Source organism: Tenrec ecaudatus, chromosome 7, assembly GCF_050624435.1.
Source record: "Tenrec ecaudatus isolate mTenEca1 chromosome 7, mTenEca1.hap1, whole genome shotgun sequence".
NCBI classification, from domain to species: Eukaryota; Metazoa; Chordata; class Mammalia; order Afrosoricida; family Tenrecidae; genus Tenrec; species Tenrec ecaudatus.
Genome location: NC_134536.1, coordinates 8,082,006 through 8,103,195, shown reverse-complemented (window position 1 = coordinate 8,103,195; position 21,190 = coordinate 8,082,006). Strand labels below are relative to the sequence as shown.

Here is a 21,190-nt window from a genome sequence, read left to right as displayed (position 1 = left end):
AAGCTGGACTCTCCCCATCATCTACTGTTTCTCAGAAGGCATCAAGAGTAGGTGGGGGGGCGGCAGTGAGATAGAAATTAAATATCTAGAAAGAATGATGATGGCAACGTATGTACAAATATGCCTGACACAATTGATGCATGGATTGCAATAAGAGTTGTAAAAGCCCCCAGTAAAGTGATATTTTAATAATAAGAGAGTGATAGGTGGTGGTTTGGACATTCCAAAGGTGACATATATTAAATAACTAAATTCATATATAATTTTAAAATATCTTTATAGCCTGCTTACAGGTAGACTAGCTGGTTTGAAATTTGTTGTATTCTTTTGCATTTTCTACGTTAGCTAGCTAAAATTAAATCATTGGGAATAAGTGGAGTGGGAAGGTTATCTTCATCATTATTTTACTACTATTTTTTGAATTCGAAGTCTTGTATATAAGTAACAAAGCATTTGCCAATTCAGCAGTCTTGACATGTTCTGTGCAGTGACACATGCTCCCTGTAGTGTTGAACTGTCCCCATTAAGCATCCCCCTAATCTGTTAATTGTAATAGCTGTTTTAACCTGAGCTGATGACTTACCGACTATCATTTTTAATAAAAAATGGAGGTTACTATTGATTTTGAAATATTGTGAAACTTAATTATATATACTTCATTCCCTTTGAGATTTGGAGTTCAACTCAAAGAACATTTTACACTCAATTCATTTTAGTTATTCTGTTCTTCTGATATGAGAATACTTTGTTAACAAGGGGAAGCCTAACTGCACCTGGAATACACGTTGTCTTTGTTTATTATTCTTGATTAGTTATGCTAAAATTTAAAAAATCAAAACATCCTTTGAGGAATAATAAGTGTCTTACCACATTCATGTAGCTTAAAAGTAAAAATTAAGAATTAGGGTCTATTTAGGATAAATAGTTGAATATTGTAGGTACTTTTAAAATCCCTGCCTGTTCTCATTTGCCTTTGCCAGGTTGCATTTTAACTATTATAGCACCATGGAGCCTTAAAGATTACCTTTCCATCAGCTAAACATTCAGATATTTATTCCGATATTATTGGCATGATAATGCTCAGTGTCCCAAATCATACCAGAGGACTTCACAAAGTTTGTGAGAAAGTGGGATTAAAAGATTATGGAGTTTTCCCATGAGTTTTTTGAAGCCTCAATTATAGTCTTATAGCATGTGGAATGACTGAGCACTGGCTGACCTGTAAGGGAAAAAACCCTCTACTCCTGATTTCCATGCCACAGTTAGAAATTATTACTAAGAAAATAATGCCATTCACGATTGGCATCGGGGGGAAAATAATGGACATCCTCTCAGGCCAGTCATGAAAATCTATCCAACATTAAAAAAGTGAAAGTGAAAGAGAGCCCGTTCGCCTTTGTTAGACATTTAAATCATTTGTTATTTAGAATCTGAAAATTGGAGATCCCCCAGAATTCTACAGCGGGGGGCCTTAGAAAGATGGGCAGAACTATATGATTGTTACTGTCGTTCTGTGACCATCCTCTATGGTTTTTGAAGAAGTAGTAACAGTGTTTGGTGGAAAGGAAACTTTTGTGCCAGTCACCTTGCTGTAGACTAAAAATGTTTACCTTCTACAATAGCCCAATAAATTTGTACGGTGGTGGTGGTGGGCCTTTTGGAGATGGGGAAGCAGGGCCTTTGAGATTCTGCCACCTGTTTTCAAGGTTTGCCACTCTTCTAGAACACCAGGGCACTTGGAATTCCCTTCATTGGCCATTAACAACAGATTGGCATCTTATTTATTGCTACTAACATTGCAGTTATTTTTATTTGAGCAGAGTAAGAATCTGGTTTCCTCCTTTGAGGAAAAGAATGAATAAGCAACCCTGGAGGAAAGTATCTGATTTGGGGCACATGTACTAAAGATTGTGTATCGGAATTTAATCTGTTGAATCTGTGTACTGTATAACTAGAGAGCACACTGACTAGATAATAGAACACATAGCTTTGGCAATTATGTTTTCAAGCTGTCAGTCATAGAACTATGCTATTGCACCTGTTCAATTCCCTATTGTGAAAATAATATATAACTATGATAATCTTTAATTGGTACTGGGAAAAAGCTGGTAGATTGATTATTAACTCACTATGAATTTTCTAGTAACAGATTTATTTGTGCGTCATTATTTCACAAGTTTAGAGTGTCATGCTGTGACTAGACCATAGAAATGTGAAGATAAGCAAGGACTCCTTGCTTGGCATAATGGTTAAATGCTCTCTCCTGACCAGAAAGTTGGCAGTTTGAAACCATTTTAAGGCTCCTCAGAAGAAAGGGCTGGCGATCTGCTTGCCCCAAATCTCAGCCATTGAGAATCTTGTAGAGCACAGTGCGGCTCTGAAACATAGATGGCCTGTCAGAATTAACTCAGACTGGGTTGGCTTTGTTTTTGAAGATAGCACAACTCCAACAGAGTTTATAAATTGGGCAACAAGGGAGATAAGTAGCAGAGACCAATTCAAAGGGAGAAATATAGAAAAGTACACAGCTTTGAAATCATAGCCTTATGATTTTCATAGATGTTGAAGAATTTCAGTGGGATCAGCTCAGAAACTGCTGATATAATCAGATTTGCTTGCTGTAGCCAATAATAAAATTATTACAGAGAAGAATTAAGCCAGAAAGGTGGGATCTATTTCTTTTTTTTTTTTGGTTTAAAGATTATGAATTCTCCAGTAAAGTGAACACCAGAATTTAATGACAGTCTATGACAAGAATACCTGTTTTGTGAAGTAGAGATGGCTTTGTATATGGTATGAAGGGATTGAGGGGCCTCTTTTTTTTTTTAATAATTAAAAAAATTTTTGAGTCATTTTATTGGGGGCTCTTACAACTGTAATAATCCATACATCAATTGTATCAAGCACATTTGTACATAATGTTTCCATCATCATTTTTAAACATTTGTTTGCACCCTTGGTATCAGCTCTTTTTTTTTTGCCTCCCTCATTCGCCCTCCCACCCTTGTGAACCTCCTGATAAATTATAAATTATTATTATTTTCATGGCTTACGCCATTAGCTGTCTCCTTTCACTCGTGTTTCTGTTTGCCCTTCTGTGGGGGAGTTGAATAATATTTTTATTGACGTGTCATACTCATTCCAATATATCCCTTCCCTTCTCATACAGTTCTGTTGTTCATTCTCATTAGGTGGGGCTATACAATTCAGTGCTATCAGCTCTCCCGCACTCCCCTCCCCCTCTTACCCTACCCTACCTGTACACTTCCTGGACCCTCAGGGAGCTCTTACTACTGTCAGTGTGTCTGAGGTTCATCATGTACCATGTACTGACGGATCATTTTTATTATTAAAAAATAATTTTTACTGAGCGATCTTAGATGTACAAAAGAAAATATACAAGTCTAACATGACCAATGAGGTAGGTATATGCATGGATTAGAATAGTAAGGGGAGGAAATCTTCATTGAAGGGCCTCTTCTGAGGCATTTCAAATTATCAAAGGTTCATGAGGGAGGAAGTAGCAGGCAGGAAGGGGAAAATGAGCTGATACCAAGGGCTCAAGTAGAAAGCAAATGTTTTGAGAATGATGAGGGCAACAAATGTACAAATGTGCTTGACACGATGGATGTATGGATTATGATGAGTTGTATGAGCACCCCAATAAAATGATAAAAAAAAATCACTTTAAAATTTCATTTTCATACTGAAAAGTCTTGTCAGATTTTTATAGTTTTAACTTTGTAAAATCATGAGAAAGTAATATAAACTGGAAAAGAATAAGGTAGCATGTACAAATTTGCTATTAGAAATAATGTCTAGCAATAATTTTTTAAAAACGGTTGTTAGGGACTATTAAGTCAGTGCTGATGCAGAGCACAACAGCAGGCAACACTGGCCTGGTCATGCACCATCCTCAGTCATTCCTGTGCTTGAGTTCATTGTAGCCGCCAGTGGGCTTTTTCACTGCCTATAAATTAGAGGTTCTCAACCTGTGGGTCACGACCCCTTTAGGGGTGTTGAATGATTTACAGGGGTCACCTGATTCATAACAGTTATGAAGTAGCAACAAAAACAATTTAATGGTTGGGGGGGTCACCACCAAATGAATGGTATTAAAGGGACATGGCATTAGGAAGGTTGAGAACCACTGCTCTAAATGAACTGTTAATTAATTTTTTTGAACTGTTAAGTTTTAATCACCATCTTAAATTTGAATATTGGGAAGTAGCACAAATATCTGAACTAATTTCTTAATTTGAAAAACTTTTTTAGAGTGCAGTTTCTATGTTTTCTAAAAAAGTGCTAGTACCCAAAATTATGATCTCATGGTTTTAGTATTCATAGAATCTCTGAATCTTGTCAGGTTAGCTGTATCTTCTATTGCATACTTAAAAACAACTAGTACATTAAATAGTTTGCAAGAAATGTTTATTTACAGCACTTTCACCTTTTAAAACTTTTTGTTTATAAATTTGTAGCTTAAAGTTTTTGTAATCACTATCAGCATTCATTATGTAAGATAGTATGTATCCCTAATAAAATGGAATCTCTACTAGAATTCATTAATATGTCTTTCCAATAGAGTTAAGTAATTTTAAAAAATAAATCTCTTGAAGACTGCATAACCAAAGCAGAACTCATCACAATTTAGTGGAATTCTGGTCCATCTGGCCCCTGCAAGCCAGTAGATCTCACAGGGCTTCTGAGGGTGGCCATGGGGCAGCTGGTGGATTCCCAACAGCCGAGCCCTTCAACACTGGGCCACCAGAGTGCCTGTGAAAAACGTATGGGATCACACTATTCTGTGGTCCGGGATTCTGTATTGGAGGGCCTTGTCATTCAGCTGTAATCGGCCACTGGGCAGTTCGGAATTGTCATGATCCTGGGAAAGGACAGACTAAGCCCCTGGGGCTGCCCTTCTGTCACCTTTTCAGCTCCTCACTGTCGTCCCTGGCTAGACGATAGAACAGATTGAGGTCCCTCTGCTTCAAGATTTGTCTTTCATGAGGTAGTGGTAAGACTATGTTGAAAAATTATATTTTTCTTATCCTGTTATCCTCAAAACTAACATTAATGGGTAAAAATATGACAGCATCAGAAGGCCTAAGGACTATCGTGATGGCAGCTGGTAACTAGAGGGAAATTGAACTGGGACACATGGGGATTCTTAATACTAGCTTGACAATTTTCTGGCAAAGTCGAAAGTGATTCTAAAATTAAAAATTTGTTTAAACGAATAAAAGACTCCAGTGACTTAATCATAACTTAGTTCCTTAATGAAATTGCTTGAAGAAAAAAACCCACTATTTTTGTTCTGTTTTAACTGAAAGGATTAACCCTCTTCTCTACTTTTTTTTTAAAGTTTCAAGATGACCAACGAAGAACCTCTTCCCAAAAAGGTATACTTTTTTCCCCAACAGTTAATAAACTTGCTTTTTGTTTTTTGAAATGTTGTTCTAGATAATGGGACTATCTTCATTGTTTATTATTCAAATCTTGCCTTTTGCACAGTAATAGCATTTTAAGTTTACAGTGTACTACATATTGTATCTTGTGTGCTGTGTATTTGTAGAATATTCTCAGCTTTTGGAAGATTTCTGTTATAAAGATATGCTCATGGTGTACTCTTAGCCTTCATTATGCAAATAGCCCAACCTACATATCTATGAAATATGCTAGTCAATGAGAGTACTGCATTGGTTCCTACAAATTAATTTCCCACCCCCAATTTAAATCTCTCTGCTTGTAATTTAAAACCACTTGTTTTCAAGAGAAGATGGGGCTGACTTAGCTCACCCCCAGCCCCTGGTGACCCATACATGAAAGGACTGCACAGTTGGGGTCCATAGGTCTATCTTTTGTGCTGTTTTGTTTTCTAATCTGACCCCTTACCTGACCCCCCCCATCTTCATCCCTACGTAAATTTGATTTAGTCACTAGTGTCTGTGTCTTTGCGAGCAGATGTATGAACCAAAACCAGGCACACAAAACAGTGAATGCTTAGATAAGAACCATTTAGAGGAGTGCTGTGGAAATTTTTATTAGAATCAGAATTTCGATGCAATGAATAAAGAATTATACTTTAGTATTCTGAGGATGGGTGTGTACTTCTGCTAGTCTTTTAATATATTCTGTAAAATAATTTCTCCTACTTTATAATAACACTTAATCGATGTACTGTTACAGTTTGAAATATTATAAAGGCAAAAATTTAAATTTCCTTCCAGAGAATCTAATAAAGCTTTAATTTCATTCTAAAGTTAAAAAAAATTCTCTTATCTTTATACACTTCACTTGGTTTAGGGAAAAATATTTAATATGAGGGGGATTCACAAAGTTCATGGAAAATTTCCATTATCTGTTATTTTGTTTTTCACAAACTCTTTAAAGCTCCCTCAAATTTCAAAGCAGTTTCTGCTACTTTGAATACTGCAACCATTTTTTAAGACTTCACTTTGAAATGAAGATTCACTGGCAGTTAGGAAGAAATGTACCAATGTTAACAATTATCACACATCTGAGTCACAGTGTCTAAACCAGGAAATGGAAATTGGTACAATCCAGAATTCAAATTAAAATACCAGGAGCCCAGGTAGCCCTGATGGGTAATGAACATCAAGGTTTGTTGTTGTTTACCCACCCAGCAGTGTCTGAGAAGACAAGCCTGGTGCTGTGCTTCTGGAAGGTCACAACCTTGAAAATGGGCGGGATCAGGCACACTGCAGCCCAACAACCAGATTTCTCCCAGAGAGCGCTGTGACCATCACAATCAGGATGCCTGGCTGAGCTATCATCACAAGCCTCCTTTGTGTTACTTCTTCAAAGCCATCCTGCCCTGCCCTGCCCCTAACCCTTGGCAACCTCCTTTATCATTAGCTCTGTGATGGTTATGTTGTGAACATTGCATACATGAAATCGTAGAAGGTGTATCCTTTTGAAAAAGAAGGCATATTTCATTGAACATAATTTCCTTGAAGTTTATTCAAGTGTTGCATATATTCATAATCTACAAGGTGTCCTCGTCCCACACCCCCCCCCAAAAAAGTTCACTTTATGCCACTTTGTTTTTACAAAAGACCTATGTTTGTGTTTCTTGTTGCTAACTGAATGGAATCTGAAGAGGATTTTCACTTTCCCAAAGAGACCCAAAGCACATGTGTGTTGTGTAGTAACTTAATAGTCACTTAAATAAGAGCAGGGCTCAAACTCTTTGGGGTGTTGCCAGGCTCCTCCTCTGGGGACTATGCTCGGTCTCAAGCTGACAGGGCTTTGAGCTTTGTCTCTGAATGCTACTTGCTCGCGTTCTATTAGGTTTCAGATAATGGTTTGAAGGATATTATTTGGGGGGGGGGTTTGCAGTCTAATGTTCCAGGCCTTTCCTATTTCATAAGAATCACCCTTTGGCTTCTAGAGGTGTCATAGGCATGCTCTACATAAGCAACGGTGGAAGAAATCTGTGTCTTTAGTGTGTGGATCAACCATTGCTTGCATTCACCTGTTAAGCGCATTTGAATAGCCTCCACTTTGGGGCTATTAGTAAAATCACTATAAGCATTGGTGTATGGGTCTCTAAAATTTTTTCATTTCTAAAACTTTGTAATTAAACATTTTATAAGATTACATCACATAGTGAATCATGAACATGTTAATTCTCAGACTCGATGGTTCCAGTGTTTCAAGTACTGAACTCCTCTTGGGATAACAACAACTGGTAGCGAGGTATTAAAAGTAGTGATCCTGCAAACTACCAGGGTTGCTGGGAAACCAGAACTTCACCCAGTCTTGTGGGAATGTGAAATGGCGCAGCCCCTGTGGTGGTAGTGGTGCCTCAAAAGTTGAACATAGAATTACCATAGGATCCATCAACCCCAAACCTGGATTTCTACCTTGTAGATTTGATGAGAGGAGCTCAAACAAACCTGTTGCTATCTGCTTCCATGAGGTAGTAGCAACCAGATATGCAACAACAGGTGAAGGGACAGGCAAAATGAATTTGCTTGTGACGGTTATGTTGGCAGACATTAGAGCATATGTATTTTCACTACAGTAAAATAAAAGGGGGAAGCAATCATCTGGTCTTCATGAAGTATCTATATTAAATTATTTAAATATTAGTATTCATGGAGTATTTATATTCAATTAGTATTTAAATATTAGTATTTGACATTTTTTAAGAAGAGCATTCCATGTTTTAATTTTCCTCTTTATATAGGTTCGACTGAGTGAAACAGATTTCAAGGTTATGGCACGGGATGAATTGATTCTAAGGTAAAGTATTCCCATTAAAAATATTAAAGTTTTATAAAGAATGGTATTTTGTATATAACTTTTAGATTTAAATAAAGTGAGTAAGTTTCAGGCAGCCTTTGTGAGATCATTGAACTTTCTACAAACTGCAAGGGATTTTTATTTGAAGAGTTAATAGACAAGTTCAACCAGCTGAAAATGGAGGAGAGTTTTTTGTTTCTTGTAAACTGGGGAGACACCGCAGTGATAACTACTCTGCTGTTTCTAAAGCCTCGTGGTCGCCCAGCCACTGCCATGCTAGGACACGGCAGACTTACCCTGCAGGATTTCAGCGGCCGTAAATCTTTACAGATTGCCTCACCTCTGTCCCACAGAGAGGCTAGTGGGTTTGAACTTCTGGTTGGCAGCGTCCTACTTAAACCACAGCATTACCAGGACTCCTTGTCAGGTGATCATTGGTTTATGAGAATCAAGATTTTTTGCTTTAAGTGGCCAGCATATCTTACAGTGGTTTTTGTTTGGTTGGCTTTTAAGCAGTCAGTTTGATTCTATTTCTGTCTGAGTTGTACTCAATGATCCATAAATGGCCCACGGAGAGGGGCACATGCAGTGCCTTCCCTCTCAGTGGAGAAGGCGTCACGAAGCAACTGATTTTTATTGGTTCAACAGATTTATAAATAATTATCTTAGAGTCAAAAGAGACCATAAAAAAGAGAGGCCATAAAAATCAACGCATGGAATTCTCGGTATGAAGTGCCTAGGTGTGTGGTTTTCTACTATAGTTAATAGAAGGAATTTTAACTAACAATAAATGCATTCCTTTTTGTGCTAGATGGAAGCAGTATGAAGCATATGTGCAAGCTTTGGAGGGCAAGTACACAGATCTGAACTGTAAGTTTATCTGCGATTTAGTTTCCTAAGGATTGTGAATGAGCTTTTATTTAGACTATTAATACTTTGAGTAAATGTAGTTTTTATTTAAGCATTTTATTTGGAAATTATGACCAGACACTCTGTGGCACTGAGAAACAGCTATTTAAATGAGACTCGCTTTCTAGAGGAGTTATTGGAGAGGGTGGGGGTGGAGTGACATGTAATAAGGAATTGATGCAAAGTAGTTATCTGCTTTGGTGGAGTTGCGTACAGGGTGCTGAGAACATTGATCTAAAAAATTGGCCTATCTCTAAGCCCTCTATAGAGAAATCTGAACTGAGTCTACAAGGGAGATAAGTAGAAAGAAACCGTAATAACTGTATGGTATATTTTTACCAGTTTTCTAGGTATGCTAAAATACCTACAGAGTTTATCATTTCAAATCTGTCTGTCACATTTTGCTAAACTAGATACCATGCTGTTTGTTAGGATAGAAACTAGTAACATTTTCCATGTCCTAAAAGTGTACTCACTGCCCTGGAATCGATGCTGAACCACATTGAAACCCCCTGTGGGTTTCCGAGACAAGTGTTTATGGGTGTTGAAAGCACAGTCTCTCTTGAGGGGCTGCTAGTTGTTTTGAATTGCAGACCATGCACCTCTCAGCCCAACACAGAACTACTGCACATCACAGTTCTTCACACTCCCAGAGTATCAGTAGATGTGAAATTGTATTATAATCTATGTAAGTAATAAAGACTTAGGAAGGCTCAGAGGAATTGGCCACACAGTTATCAGCATTTTTATATTGTGTAGATTAAAGTATATATACTAAATGAAACTTTGTGGAGGATTTATAGCATAAACATGTAGATCAGGTTCTACAAACTGCAAAAACCTAATTAAGCCTCGCATTGGGACATTGTGGAGCAGTGTAATACTCTTGCCTCCTAAAGGAGTTGTTATGATTAGGAACATCTTTCCAAAGGATAAAATTTGTTGCGATAGAAACTGAAGACTTGGTGATAGGGTTTTTTATTATCCTTAACAGAGGCAGTGAGAACTTGATCTAGAAATTAATTTTATAATATTGTGACTTTTTTTCCTTCTTTATATCAGCTAATGATGTAACTGGCTTAAGGGAATCTGAAGAAAAACTGAAGCAGCAACAGCAAGAGTCTGCCCGAAGGGAGAACATCCTTGTAATGAGACTAGCAACCAAGGAACAAGAGATGCAAGAGTGTACTGTAAGTATTTCACACTTCATAAATCTTTGGTTGAAGAAAATGGCTTTCAAACCACATTACTACATGTTCTTCATTTGGTTTTTATTTGCTTATACAAAATGTAAGTCCACATTTTGTTAAGGTATTTTGAGCTGCAAGTATACTAAACGTGGCATTTTGATAAACAACATCTCATCATTTGGATGTTAAAATTTTAAATTAGTCTGTTAAATGTCCTTGGTTTTGCTGAGAATTCTTATATTAATTTGTTGCTTCATTTGTCACTTGCACCCTACTACCATTTTCCTTCTGTCTGGTCAAGCCATCTTATTAATTTCTCTTTTGCTAATCCTTGACCCTCTGTGCATAATACGGTATTTCCTAAAAGCCGGCACTTCTGTGTTGTTTTGTTATGGCTTCCATTTGTAATGTCTGCCATGTTTCCAAACTGAGTGCTGGTAGCATACATGCTTGATCATCTGGTTGTGGTTGAACTTAAACTCTGCTGTCTTTGGCATTCTTAGCCATTCATTATTTAGTATGTGTATGACAATTATACTTCCCCAAGTCAGAGGCCACTCTATGCTGTTCTATCTAATCTTTAAATCTGAAAACGTCTTTAACTCTTAAGCCATCTAGTCTCCATTCAAAATGGATGAAAATCCTTTAGTATGTAAGGCTTTATTCTGGTCACTAAAGATAGTTACAGTATATGAGACAACTCGATTTGGCCACCAGCCATCCCACCATTGAGGAGGCCTAGATACTCAGTCCCTAGCTCTTGCACAAATGACATATTTCTTCTTTTTTATGTCCCTCCCTCATTTTTTCCCTCTCTAATTTCTATGTCTAATGGAATGGGTGCTACTTTTCATACATCTAGGCTCATAACCTTTTCATCCCTTCCTCCTTGCGCTGATGCTCCAGATCCTAGGTCCTACCATTGATTCATTCCAAAGGTATGGGCCTCCCTGTATGACTGTGCTAGGTGCTCCTTCATGCAAAGAATAACCTTATTGGGGTTTACCTTCATGATGTTAAACACTTGCTCAGTGGATGGGCGCCATTGATCTGATGACCTCAGAATCGATCTCTTGGATTCATTCTTCCTGGTGGTTTCCTGGCTATTCTTTTTTTCTCACTGCCATTGAGTTACTCTGACTAACAGTGACCCTGGAGAATGTGGCAAAATTGCCCCTGTGGATTTCCGAGACTGTCACTCTTGATAGAAGCAGAAAGCCCTGTCTTTCTCCCTCAGAGCAACTAGTGGTTTTAAACTGCTGACCTTGAGGTTAGCCCAATGTGCAGCTTCTATATCACAAGGACTATCACTGGCCTTCACCATAGGGAACACCGTAGTTTCCTAAGGCTGCCATCACACAGCACCACAATATCAGGGCCTTTACAGAACTCAGTTCTGAGTTTAGCATATTGAGCATGCTCTTTTCCTTTTAAAAGCTTTGAGAGAGTAGCTGGTTCAGACTCTTTCCTTATGTCTGGTGGCTACTGTCAGTCTTTGCTATGTGCTCTTGCTGCTCATCAGTGCTTCTGCCTCTGCTGGTACAGTGGTGCTTGTGTATGAATCAGCTTTGTTTTTAAATAAGCTTCGTTTTTCAGTGCAGATACAGGTTCCTAGAAAAGCTGCATAGAAAGTACAGCAAGTTCCCGTATGCCCAATTTCCCGTGTGCTTTCTCCCTCTACACAGTTTCTATTGTCCCTACCTTGTTGTGTGGTATGTGAGGATTTGCTACAGTTGATGCACCAATATTGATAAGCTTATTAACATCAACTAATGTCCCTAGTTTATGTTAAGGTTTAGTCTGTGTTGGGCAGTCCTCTTGAGTTTCGACAGAATCATGATGCCAGATCCATATGTGAGGAGTCCGTCTGCTGCCTTAGAAATGCCCTGTGCTGCACACATTCACTTTTCCCGCCACCCCCGCTTCCTCCCCATCCCTAGCTAAACCAGTTTTCTTTTGTCTTTGTAGTTACACCTTTTCAAGACATAATATTTATGTAGTTGGGATCAGAGTATGTCATTTTCTCAGGCAGGCTGCTTTTACTTAGTAGCATGTCTTTAAGTTTTCTCCTTTTTATGGCTTAATGGCTCATTGCTTTTTATTGCTAAATAGTACTACATTGTGTTGATGGGCAACAGTTTATCCACTTGCTTGTTGAAGAATATCTTGATTACTATCAGGTTTGGGAAGTGAAGAATAAAGTGTCTATGAACATTCTTTTGCAGATTTTCATGTGGTTGTGCTTTTTTTTTTTTTTCCCCCCGAACCAACCCCAAATGTTATTTATTTAATACAATCATCACAGGGTGCAAATGGAGACTTAATTTAAAAAACAAACACAACAGAAATGACACCACAGCTTGAGATAAGAGTTCTACACAGACATCAAGGAGCGGGGTGGAGGGAGGACAGACAGCTACAGAAGAGAAGAGAACGCAAGGACAGGGAAGGTCAGGGCTCTTGGCTGGAGACTTGCTTTGAGTAGGTTTCCTGCAGGTATTTCTTAAAGGCTGTGGGGTTTTTCCAGAGTTCCGCAGCATGTGTGTTCAAAGGGCTGTCGATGTTGGGCTCTCCCAGCAGGCTCTGGATGGAGAGGAGAATCGTCCTGACGTCATACAGGGCAGACCACTTGTCCTTCAGGATGCCCAGGCAGATGTTACCCTGAGTGTCCACGTTGAGGTGGTAGCAGGGGGTGAGGAACTTCACTGTGGGTGCATTGTAAGGGTAGCCACTGGGGAACTCCAGGGAGAGCTTATACCTCAGGTCTTCATAGACTGTACCAGCTGCTCCGTGGATGGTCCCTATCCACTTGAAAAGGTTGTCTGATTCCGGGAAGGCAGAGATTCCTTTGTCGCCAGACATCATGAGGGTCATCAGCTCCTGTTGTAGCCTCTTGCCCATGGAACCCAGGGCTGCGCCCCCGCTGGGCTCGGCTCCTTTCTGGGCGGCTACGACACTGGCTGCGGCTGGGTCGCGGTTTTGGGAGGCCATTCGCTGGGTGTTGGCAGACGGGATCTCCGGAGACTGGAAGGCAACTGCAGGGTCCTGTGTTCACCCGCTCGCGTTTCGGTTGTGCTTTTATTTTATTGAGTGAATACCTAGGATTGTAATTACTGGATCATAACTATATTTAGACCTGGTGGCAGTAGGGAGTTTACACGTTGGGCTGCTAACCACAAGATTAGTTATTCAATCCCATCTACACTCTGTGGGAGAAAGATGAGACTTCCTGCTCCTGTAAACATTTACAGCCCCCAAAACCCATGATGGTGGAGAGTGATGTTTAACTTTATAAGAAACTAACAGACTATCTTCCAAAGTGACTATACTCTTTAACATTCCCACCAGCAATGAATTCCTGTTGTTCCACATCCTTGCCCACATTACAATTTGACTATTGTTTGAGATTGAACCCATCTTAATAGGTGTGTTTGATTTGCAATTCTTTAATGACATATGATGTTGAACATTCTCCACTATGTTTGCTTTTATCTGCATATCTTCTTTTTTGTTTGTTTGTTTTTAACAATTTATTGGGGCTGATACAATTCTTTTCACAGTTCATACATATACATACATCAATTGTATAAAGCACATCTGTACAGTCTTTGCCCTAATCATTTTTTTCTCTTTTCTTCTTTTACATTTTATTAGGGACTCCAACAACTCTTACCACAATCCATACATATACATACATCAATTGTATAAAGCACACCCATACATTCCCTGTCCCAATCATTCTCAAGGCATTTGCTCTCCACTTAAGCCCCTTGCATCAGGTCCTCTTTTTTTTCCCCCCCTCCCTCCCTTTTCCCCCCTCCCTCATATGCCCTTGGTAATTTATACCTCGTTATTTTGTCATATCTTGCCCTATTCGGGGTCTCCCTTCCCCCCTTCTCTGCTGTCCCTCTCCCAGGGAAGAGGTCACATGTGGCTCCTTGTAATCAGTTCCCCCTTTCCAACCCACTCACCCTCCACTCTCCCAGCATCGTCCCTCACGCCCTTGGTCCTGGAGGTATCATCCACCCTGGATCCCCTGTATCTCCAACCCTCATATGTACCAGTGTACAGCCTCTGTCCTATCCAGCCCTGCAAGGTAGAATTCGGATCATGGTAGTTGGGGGGAGGAAGCATCCAGGATCTGGGGGAAAGCTGTGTTCTTCATCGATACTACCTCACACCCTAATTAACCCATCTCCTCTCCTAAGCCCCTCTATGAGGGGCTCTGCATATCTTCTTAAGATAAGGTTTCAGTTCAGTCTTTTGTCTTATAATTGGGTTGCTTTCCCATTGCTGTGTCTTGTGGATCTTTGTGTACCTTGAGTATAAGTCCTTTACTTGACAGATAATACTTTTTTCTTTTTGCCAATATATTTTTCCCAATCTGTTGATAAGGGCATTTTATTCTTTTAACATAGTGTCTTTCACCAGTTGTTTTTTTTTAATGCTATGAACCCAACTTCCCAATTTTTTCTGTCTGGAATCTCCTTTTGATAGTGGATCTAAAATCTAGGTAAGCCATAGTTACCTAGATTTTTCTGTGGTGTTTTGTAGAATAGTTTTGTGCTTTAAATTTTGATCTGTGATCCATTTTGAGTTAACTTTTCTGAAAGATGTAAGTTCTGCGTCTTAATAATGATTTCTTTTTTCTTTAAGCTCTATTTTGTTGTAGTTGAGCATCACACAGCAAAGTAGACTCATTCACCAGGGTCTTAGGTATGCCATGGCACTGATGATCTTCTTCAAGGAGTGCAGCCTTTCTCACCCTCCTGTGTTCCTGTGGCGTCCTCGTTAGCATAAGCTCACCCCCTCTTAAGGTTTCACTCTCAAACATCTTTCAAGGTAGTTGTGAGATTTTTACCCCATATGGATAGCTATTATTCAGTTTGAAGGTGTCAGAGTTTTGTTGCTGTTGTTATTACAAATTAAAGATTGTCTCAGGGGAGTACTTTCAAGGGCTCATCCACCATCGATGGCTCCAGAAAGTCACGACCCTGTAACACTTTGAAACTCTGTTCTGCATTTTCACCTTCTGATCAGAAGTCTCCTTTGGAATCTTTGATGACTTTGTTCCGTACTGGTAGCCAGGTGCCATCCTGGCAAGTGAGGCAGTGAGCCTTTGTGGGACTCCTTTTTATGAAACTCCACTCAGAAGAATCAAGACCCCTTCTACTTTGGTCAATATCTAAAATCCTATTTCTAAACCCAGCCGCAGGAACATGCCAGGGCTTCAGTGTACCTTGAGGATATCATTTAGTCTGGTCTCTGTTGACTCATTTCTAGGTCTCCTATATCTGTCCCTTGCCCATAAGGCTTACTTTATTCAGATGTCTACTCAAAGTCTTTTTGGTAAAGCCTCATCACCCTTGTCTTTTATGATCAAGTCACCTTTAACATTGTCCTTTACAGCCTTAACTTTTACAACTCTCCTCCTAGGACTAGCTGTGAAACAACTCACTGTTTGGTTTTTCTCTTTTCCTTCAGTTACAGGGGAGTGATGTTTGGCAGACAAAGGGCAGTGGGAGCAGAAACACAAAAGGACACAATTACATGGGACAGGAGAGAGTAGTTCTGTTTCCATAGAATGTGAAACTTTAGGTGGAGAGAGGGCTTTACGTGTTCTGTTCTGAAAGGGGAGCTGGCAAAAACATTTCAGGCCACAAATGGGTGTGGCTGATGAGGTGTGTATCTCAGGTACTTCACTCTGCCTTGAGTACTGATGATGTATTTGAGAGGAACAAAACTAGGCAAGAAAACCATTTGGAAGGCTCTTGAATAACTCAGATGAGATCTGAGTGAAGTGGCCGTAAGAGGGGATATTTCACAGTTTTTTTGGAGGTATAATCTACAGGACTGATGGAAGTGGGATGTTTGTGGGAGAAGAAATGAGGACATTTAGGAAGAATCGCAGATGGCTGCCAGGGTCTATTTTGGGTGACAGGATGAGGGACAGAATGTGTTGTTGTGTGCCATCAAGTTAATGCCTGCTCTTTGCAAACAACCCTGCAAGACAGAGTTGAACTGCCTCATAGGGTTTCTTAGGCCATGATTGTTGGAAGCTGATCACCAAGTATTTTCTCCCAGGAAGACACTGGTGAGTCTGGACCATTCATTTCAGCTTTGAAACCCATTGTGTTACCAGGGCTTCTAAGATCCTGCCTGGAAGGCTAAATGAGAAGGGAACAACAAAATCTAGTTCAGGGAACTGAGAAAATAAAACGATTTCTACAAAATAGCAAAGAATGGAGAATAGCGTTAGTTGCAAAAAGTAAGCTTCAGTAAAATATGAGTTATAGGTTGCGTATTGAATTGAGCGATTTAAGAGGTTATCATCCTTTCGGACAGTGGAGTCAGAAGCAAGACTGCAGTGATTTATTTGAGTAATGAGAGAACTGTTAAAAGTTGAAACACTTTGGAAATTTGTGGCCCAAAGAAACAAGGGCAGCCCTCTTATGAGCTGGTTGGACACCAAAGCTGTGAACGGGGTCTTAAAAATACCACCACCTGTGAATGGCCCACTTCTTTCTGTATATGGAAAGGGGTAAGGTAGCCTGGAAATGGAGTGGACTTGTTGACAACTGTGAACAACGGTGGGCTTGTCATTCAAATGGGGGAGATAGAGGGCGCAAGTGTTGGCAAGGATGGGATTTTTTTTTTTTTCCCAAGCATTTCTATAGGACAGAGTAGGCTGACTCCCACGAAGACAACAGTCTCGGAAACCTTGAGGAGTAGCTGTTGGGACTGAACCCCCTAACTTTTGGTTAGCAGCCCACACTGGGTCACCAGGGCTTCTGATAGAGGAGGTGGCTGGAGGAAGTTGTTTTAAACAAGCAGCTGGTGAGATTGTCCTTAAGCAGGAAGGAGGGACACCTTGCCATCTTGATGGTATTAGATACTTGTCATTTAAAATGATTTGCTAACTATGCCTTCAGTTTCTGGGATCCAGGTATGCATAATCTGTTGCCACCAAATCCATCCCCCCTCAGGGCAGCCACGTGTGTTCAGCGTGCTCCTTTCGCTCTCGGTGCCTCTGCATTGGCATCCTGTCACTTGTTGTTTGCTTAGCCATGAAGCATTTGACTGTTGGTACCCCTTCAGATAGCTCTACAGAGTTGTGTGTTCTGGACTGTCTTCTGTGTGTTCTGGCATATGAGCTCATGTCTGAACTTTTCACTATACTCTTTCTTGTCTACATACAATCTCTGTCATGCCCACCAGTCTATTTATCTAGCTGGTTTTAAGTGTCTTAAGTTTACCAAGGGAACTATTTTCTTTTCTTGATTCTCTTAAATATTTTACTGTTTATTTATAATGAAAATCTTAATCATTTCTGCTCTCCTTGGTGGTATTCCTCATTTTTTACAAGTCTTTTTGCCTGTCAACCCAAATGGCTGGCGGAATAAAACTAATTTTTAAAGCATTCCTTTACTTTTCTCTTCCCTAGCTCATGGAATTTGTTCTAGTGAGACCTGTTTCCTTTTTGTGATTAATAACCCCCTCTCTGTTAAACCTTCCATCATCCTTTGTCAGATCTGTTCAGATTCTGTCAGCTCCTCCATTGTTTCTCTCTTTCAGATAGCTTCCTCTGCTGGTAAACCCCTGAGAAATGTTACATGATCTTTTGATAAGCCCTGCCCTACGAATAGATATGATCATGTTCTTAAAATTTTTTTTCTCCTACCCCAGTGACAGTGAAGATGTCAATAAATAATATATACTAGCTTATGGCTAGAGAACATAAAGGAATGTTTCTATTTTATCAGGTACTATTAAGTACTGTATCTCATATTGTTAATGAATGGAGAAAAGTGTTTGACTTTTCTACAATTGAGAATATTTTTGGAAATGTACTGCCAAGAAACCAGACTGATTAAGCTCTTGAGCTATATCTCACTAAGTGCAGGCCCTTGGACTTTTACATCCTCAAGTATTACTTTAGTTCTTAGCTAGGAGAAGGAGCAGTTTATTAAATGAGGGTGTTCAGAGGTTCATAGGAAAATTCCATGATTTTTTAAATTACAATTTTCCATGAGCTTTTGAAGCCCCTTTTAGTTTGCTCTTCCCCATAGTGATGATAAATCTGGCCTTGATCGTTATCAGACACTAAGCTTCAGACCTATTTCACGGTAAATAACTAAACATCCCTCCACTTGGCACTTTGTGCCCCTGAACAATAACAGTGTTCCAGAGCCAGTACCTTCTTAGTAAGGAGTATGAGTCCATAGTGTGTGCAGCCTGGTTGACACTACGTTGTTTTCCCAAGTTACACTTTTTTGAAGTCTCTATAAATGAAGGATTATTTCTGTTTGCTCAGTAAAACAGTATTGAATATATTCCTGGTCTTGTGTCTTTTAATAAATGGATGCTAGACATCAACGATTGTTGAACTTTTAACTTTACTCCTGTTTAAGACTTAGCATGGAACATGGTGTTTTGCACCAGATTTGTTTTGTGTGTGAAGAAAGTCATGACATTAATACTGACTAAAACTATTTTATATTTTAGAGGTGCATTTTTAGAATGCTAATAAGTAGTATACAACTGAGGGCGAAATTGGAGGCTTACTGTGTAAGTAGAGGGTTCCGGATGGTGGAAAGGACTGGGCTGGGAGTCAGGAGACCTGAGGACTAGAATTCTAGTCTAATTTTGTACTGTACAGCTGGCTTATTTAGTCTCTCAAAAACGAACAAACAAAAACAACAAACTAGATTAGTTCTCCAACTTTACAGTTAATGTAATTGAAGTCTCAAAAGATGAAAAATGAATTCTTTACTTTGGCATAAAGTGCTATACAGGGTTGCTTTTATTCAACTGAAATGTAAACATCAGCCTGCTGCTGTGAGTCAATTCCAACTCATAATGACCCTATGGGACAATAGAACTTCTCTGTAGGATTTCCAAGACTATAACTCATTACAGAGCAGGCTGCCTCCTCATTCTCCCTCAGAGCTGTTTGTTGGTGGTCTTGATCCACGGCCCCTTGGATTAGCAATGCAATACGTAGTCCTTTGAACTACTAGAGTTCCTTTTCCATGTAAATGTGGGAACTATATATTTTTTAATGTTGGGGTGCACATGTATCTCATTTTAATCATATACCTAATATATTTTTTCAAAATTATGTAGAATAATTTCCATAAGCACAAATAGAACAAACCAGTAGTAAACTAAAACTTTCACATAAATGATATTTACTACATAATGAAAGATGATGAAAATCTTACCCCATTTTAACATGCAACATACTTTTTTTTTAATTGGGAACATTCTTTAATTACAACGTAACTTAACAGTAACATTATAAGTCTATGTTAGCCAGTTTACAATAAATGGAGTATTAAACTTTATCTTTATAATTAAACTTTTTTTTTTACAGTGGATGTCAGTATTTTATATACACATATACAAAAAGGGCTTCCAAAACGTCATGGAGCAATTTTTTAAATACTTTTATTGGGGGCTCTTATCACAATCCATACATTCATCCAGTGTGTCAAGCACCTTTGCACATAGCTGCCATCATCGTTTTCAAAGCATTCTCTTCCCACTTGAGCCCCTAATATCAGCTCCCTATTTCTTCCCCCTCCCTTCCCCGCCCGCCCTCCGTCACGAACCCTTGATAAGTTATAGATTATTATTTCCATATCTTACATCGTCCTCTGTCCCCCCCTCACCCACTTTTCCATTATTCATCCCCCTGGGAGAGGGTCATAGATTTATCCTTGTGATCAATTCCTCATTTCTCTCTTCACCTTCCCCTAATCATCCGGGTATCTCTACTCTCCTTGTTGGCCCTGAGGGATTTATCTATTCTGGATTCCCTGTGTTTCAGGCTCTTATCTGTAGCAGTGTGCATGTTCTGGTCTAATCTGATTTGTAAGGTAGAATTGAGGTCATGATAGTGGGGTGAGGAAGCACCAAAGAACTAGAGGAAAGTTGGTGTGTTTCTTCGGTGCTATGCTGGGGCAATACTATTATCTTTGAATTCCATTTTCCCAGGGACATTTTCAAGCCCCCATGTATATACCAAAAACCCAAGCCCATTGCCAATGAGTCGATTCTAAATGTTATCCAAGGCTGTAAATCTCTACAGACTCAGGCTGCTACATCATTGTCTCTCAGAGAAGCTGGTAGGCTCAGATGACATTTCGGTGGGCAGCGGAATGCTTGGACCAATGTACCACCAGTGTTTCTATATGTATATAGGTGTGTGTGTGTGTTTGTGTTTGTATTTGTTTCGGGGTGGAGGCTATAGTTTGGGTTGGCCGGAAAAGATAAAGTCTCTTAACTTACGAGCTCCAATTATGACAATAATCTAATCAAGTGACCTTAATTTCATTAGGAAGAACTTCAAATTAATAGAGAATTTTTCAGGTCAAAGGGGCAGAGGCTGTGTTTCCTTTGATTTGGTAGTAATTCTTTCTTTTGTTTTGCACAGACCCAAATCCAGTACCTCAAGCAAGTTCAGCAGCCTAGCGTTGCCCAACTGAGATCAACCATGGTGGACCCAGCAATCAACTTGTTTTTCCTAAAAATGAAAGGTGAACTGGAACAGACTAAAGACAAACTGGAACAAGCCCAAAATGAACTGAGTGCCTGGAAGTTTACGCCTGATAGGTAAACAAATCATACTCCCCAGTCAAGACTTCCCTGACAGTCCCACTGCGAGAAAGCTGTGGTGGGACAGCCAAGTACTCGTTTCCACACCAAGACTCAGACTTTTTGAGCCAAAAAGCCACATTCTTATATTGTCCAGCTTGTAATGGTTAATGTAAAACTTACCAGATGAACCTTGTATTTCAGTTTTTCTCTCTTCCCTT

At 39.4% G+C, this 21,190-nt stretch overlaps 1 protein-coding gene and 1 pseudogene across 4 annotated transcripts in view; one reads left to right on the top strand and one right to left on the bottom strand.

Moving 5' to 3' along the window:
* WTAP (WT1 associated protein) overlaps positions 1-21,190 on the top strand; it is a 31,574-nt gene that overhangs the window by 2,505 nt on the left and 7,879 nt on the right. For all 4 annotated transcript variants that reach the window (XM_075554303.1, XM_075554302.1, XM_075554304.1 and 1 more), the window contains exons 2-6: positions 5,366-5,402; positions 8,216-8,271; positions 9,083-9,141; positions 10,243-10,370; positions 20,809-20,987. In XM_075554303.1, coding sequence (XP_075410418.1) covers positions 5,373-5,402; positions 8,216-8,271; positions 9,083-9,141; positions 10,243-10,370; positions 20,809-20,987 — 452 coding nt within the window. In that variant the 5' untranslated portion in view covers positions 5,366-5,372. The remainder of the gene's footprint in view (positions 1-5,365; positions 5,403-8,215; positions 8,272-9,082; positions 9,142-10,242; positions 10,371-20,808; positions 20,988-21,190) is intronic.
* On the bottom strand, positions 12,651-13,431 carry LOC142452627 (ubiquitin-conjugating enzyme E2 C pseudogene; annotated as a pseudogene).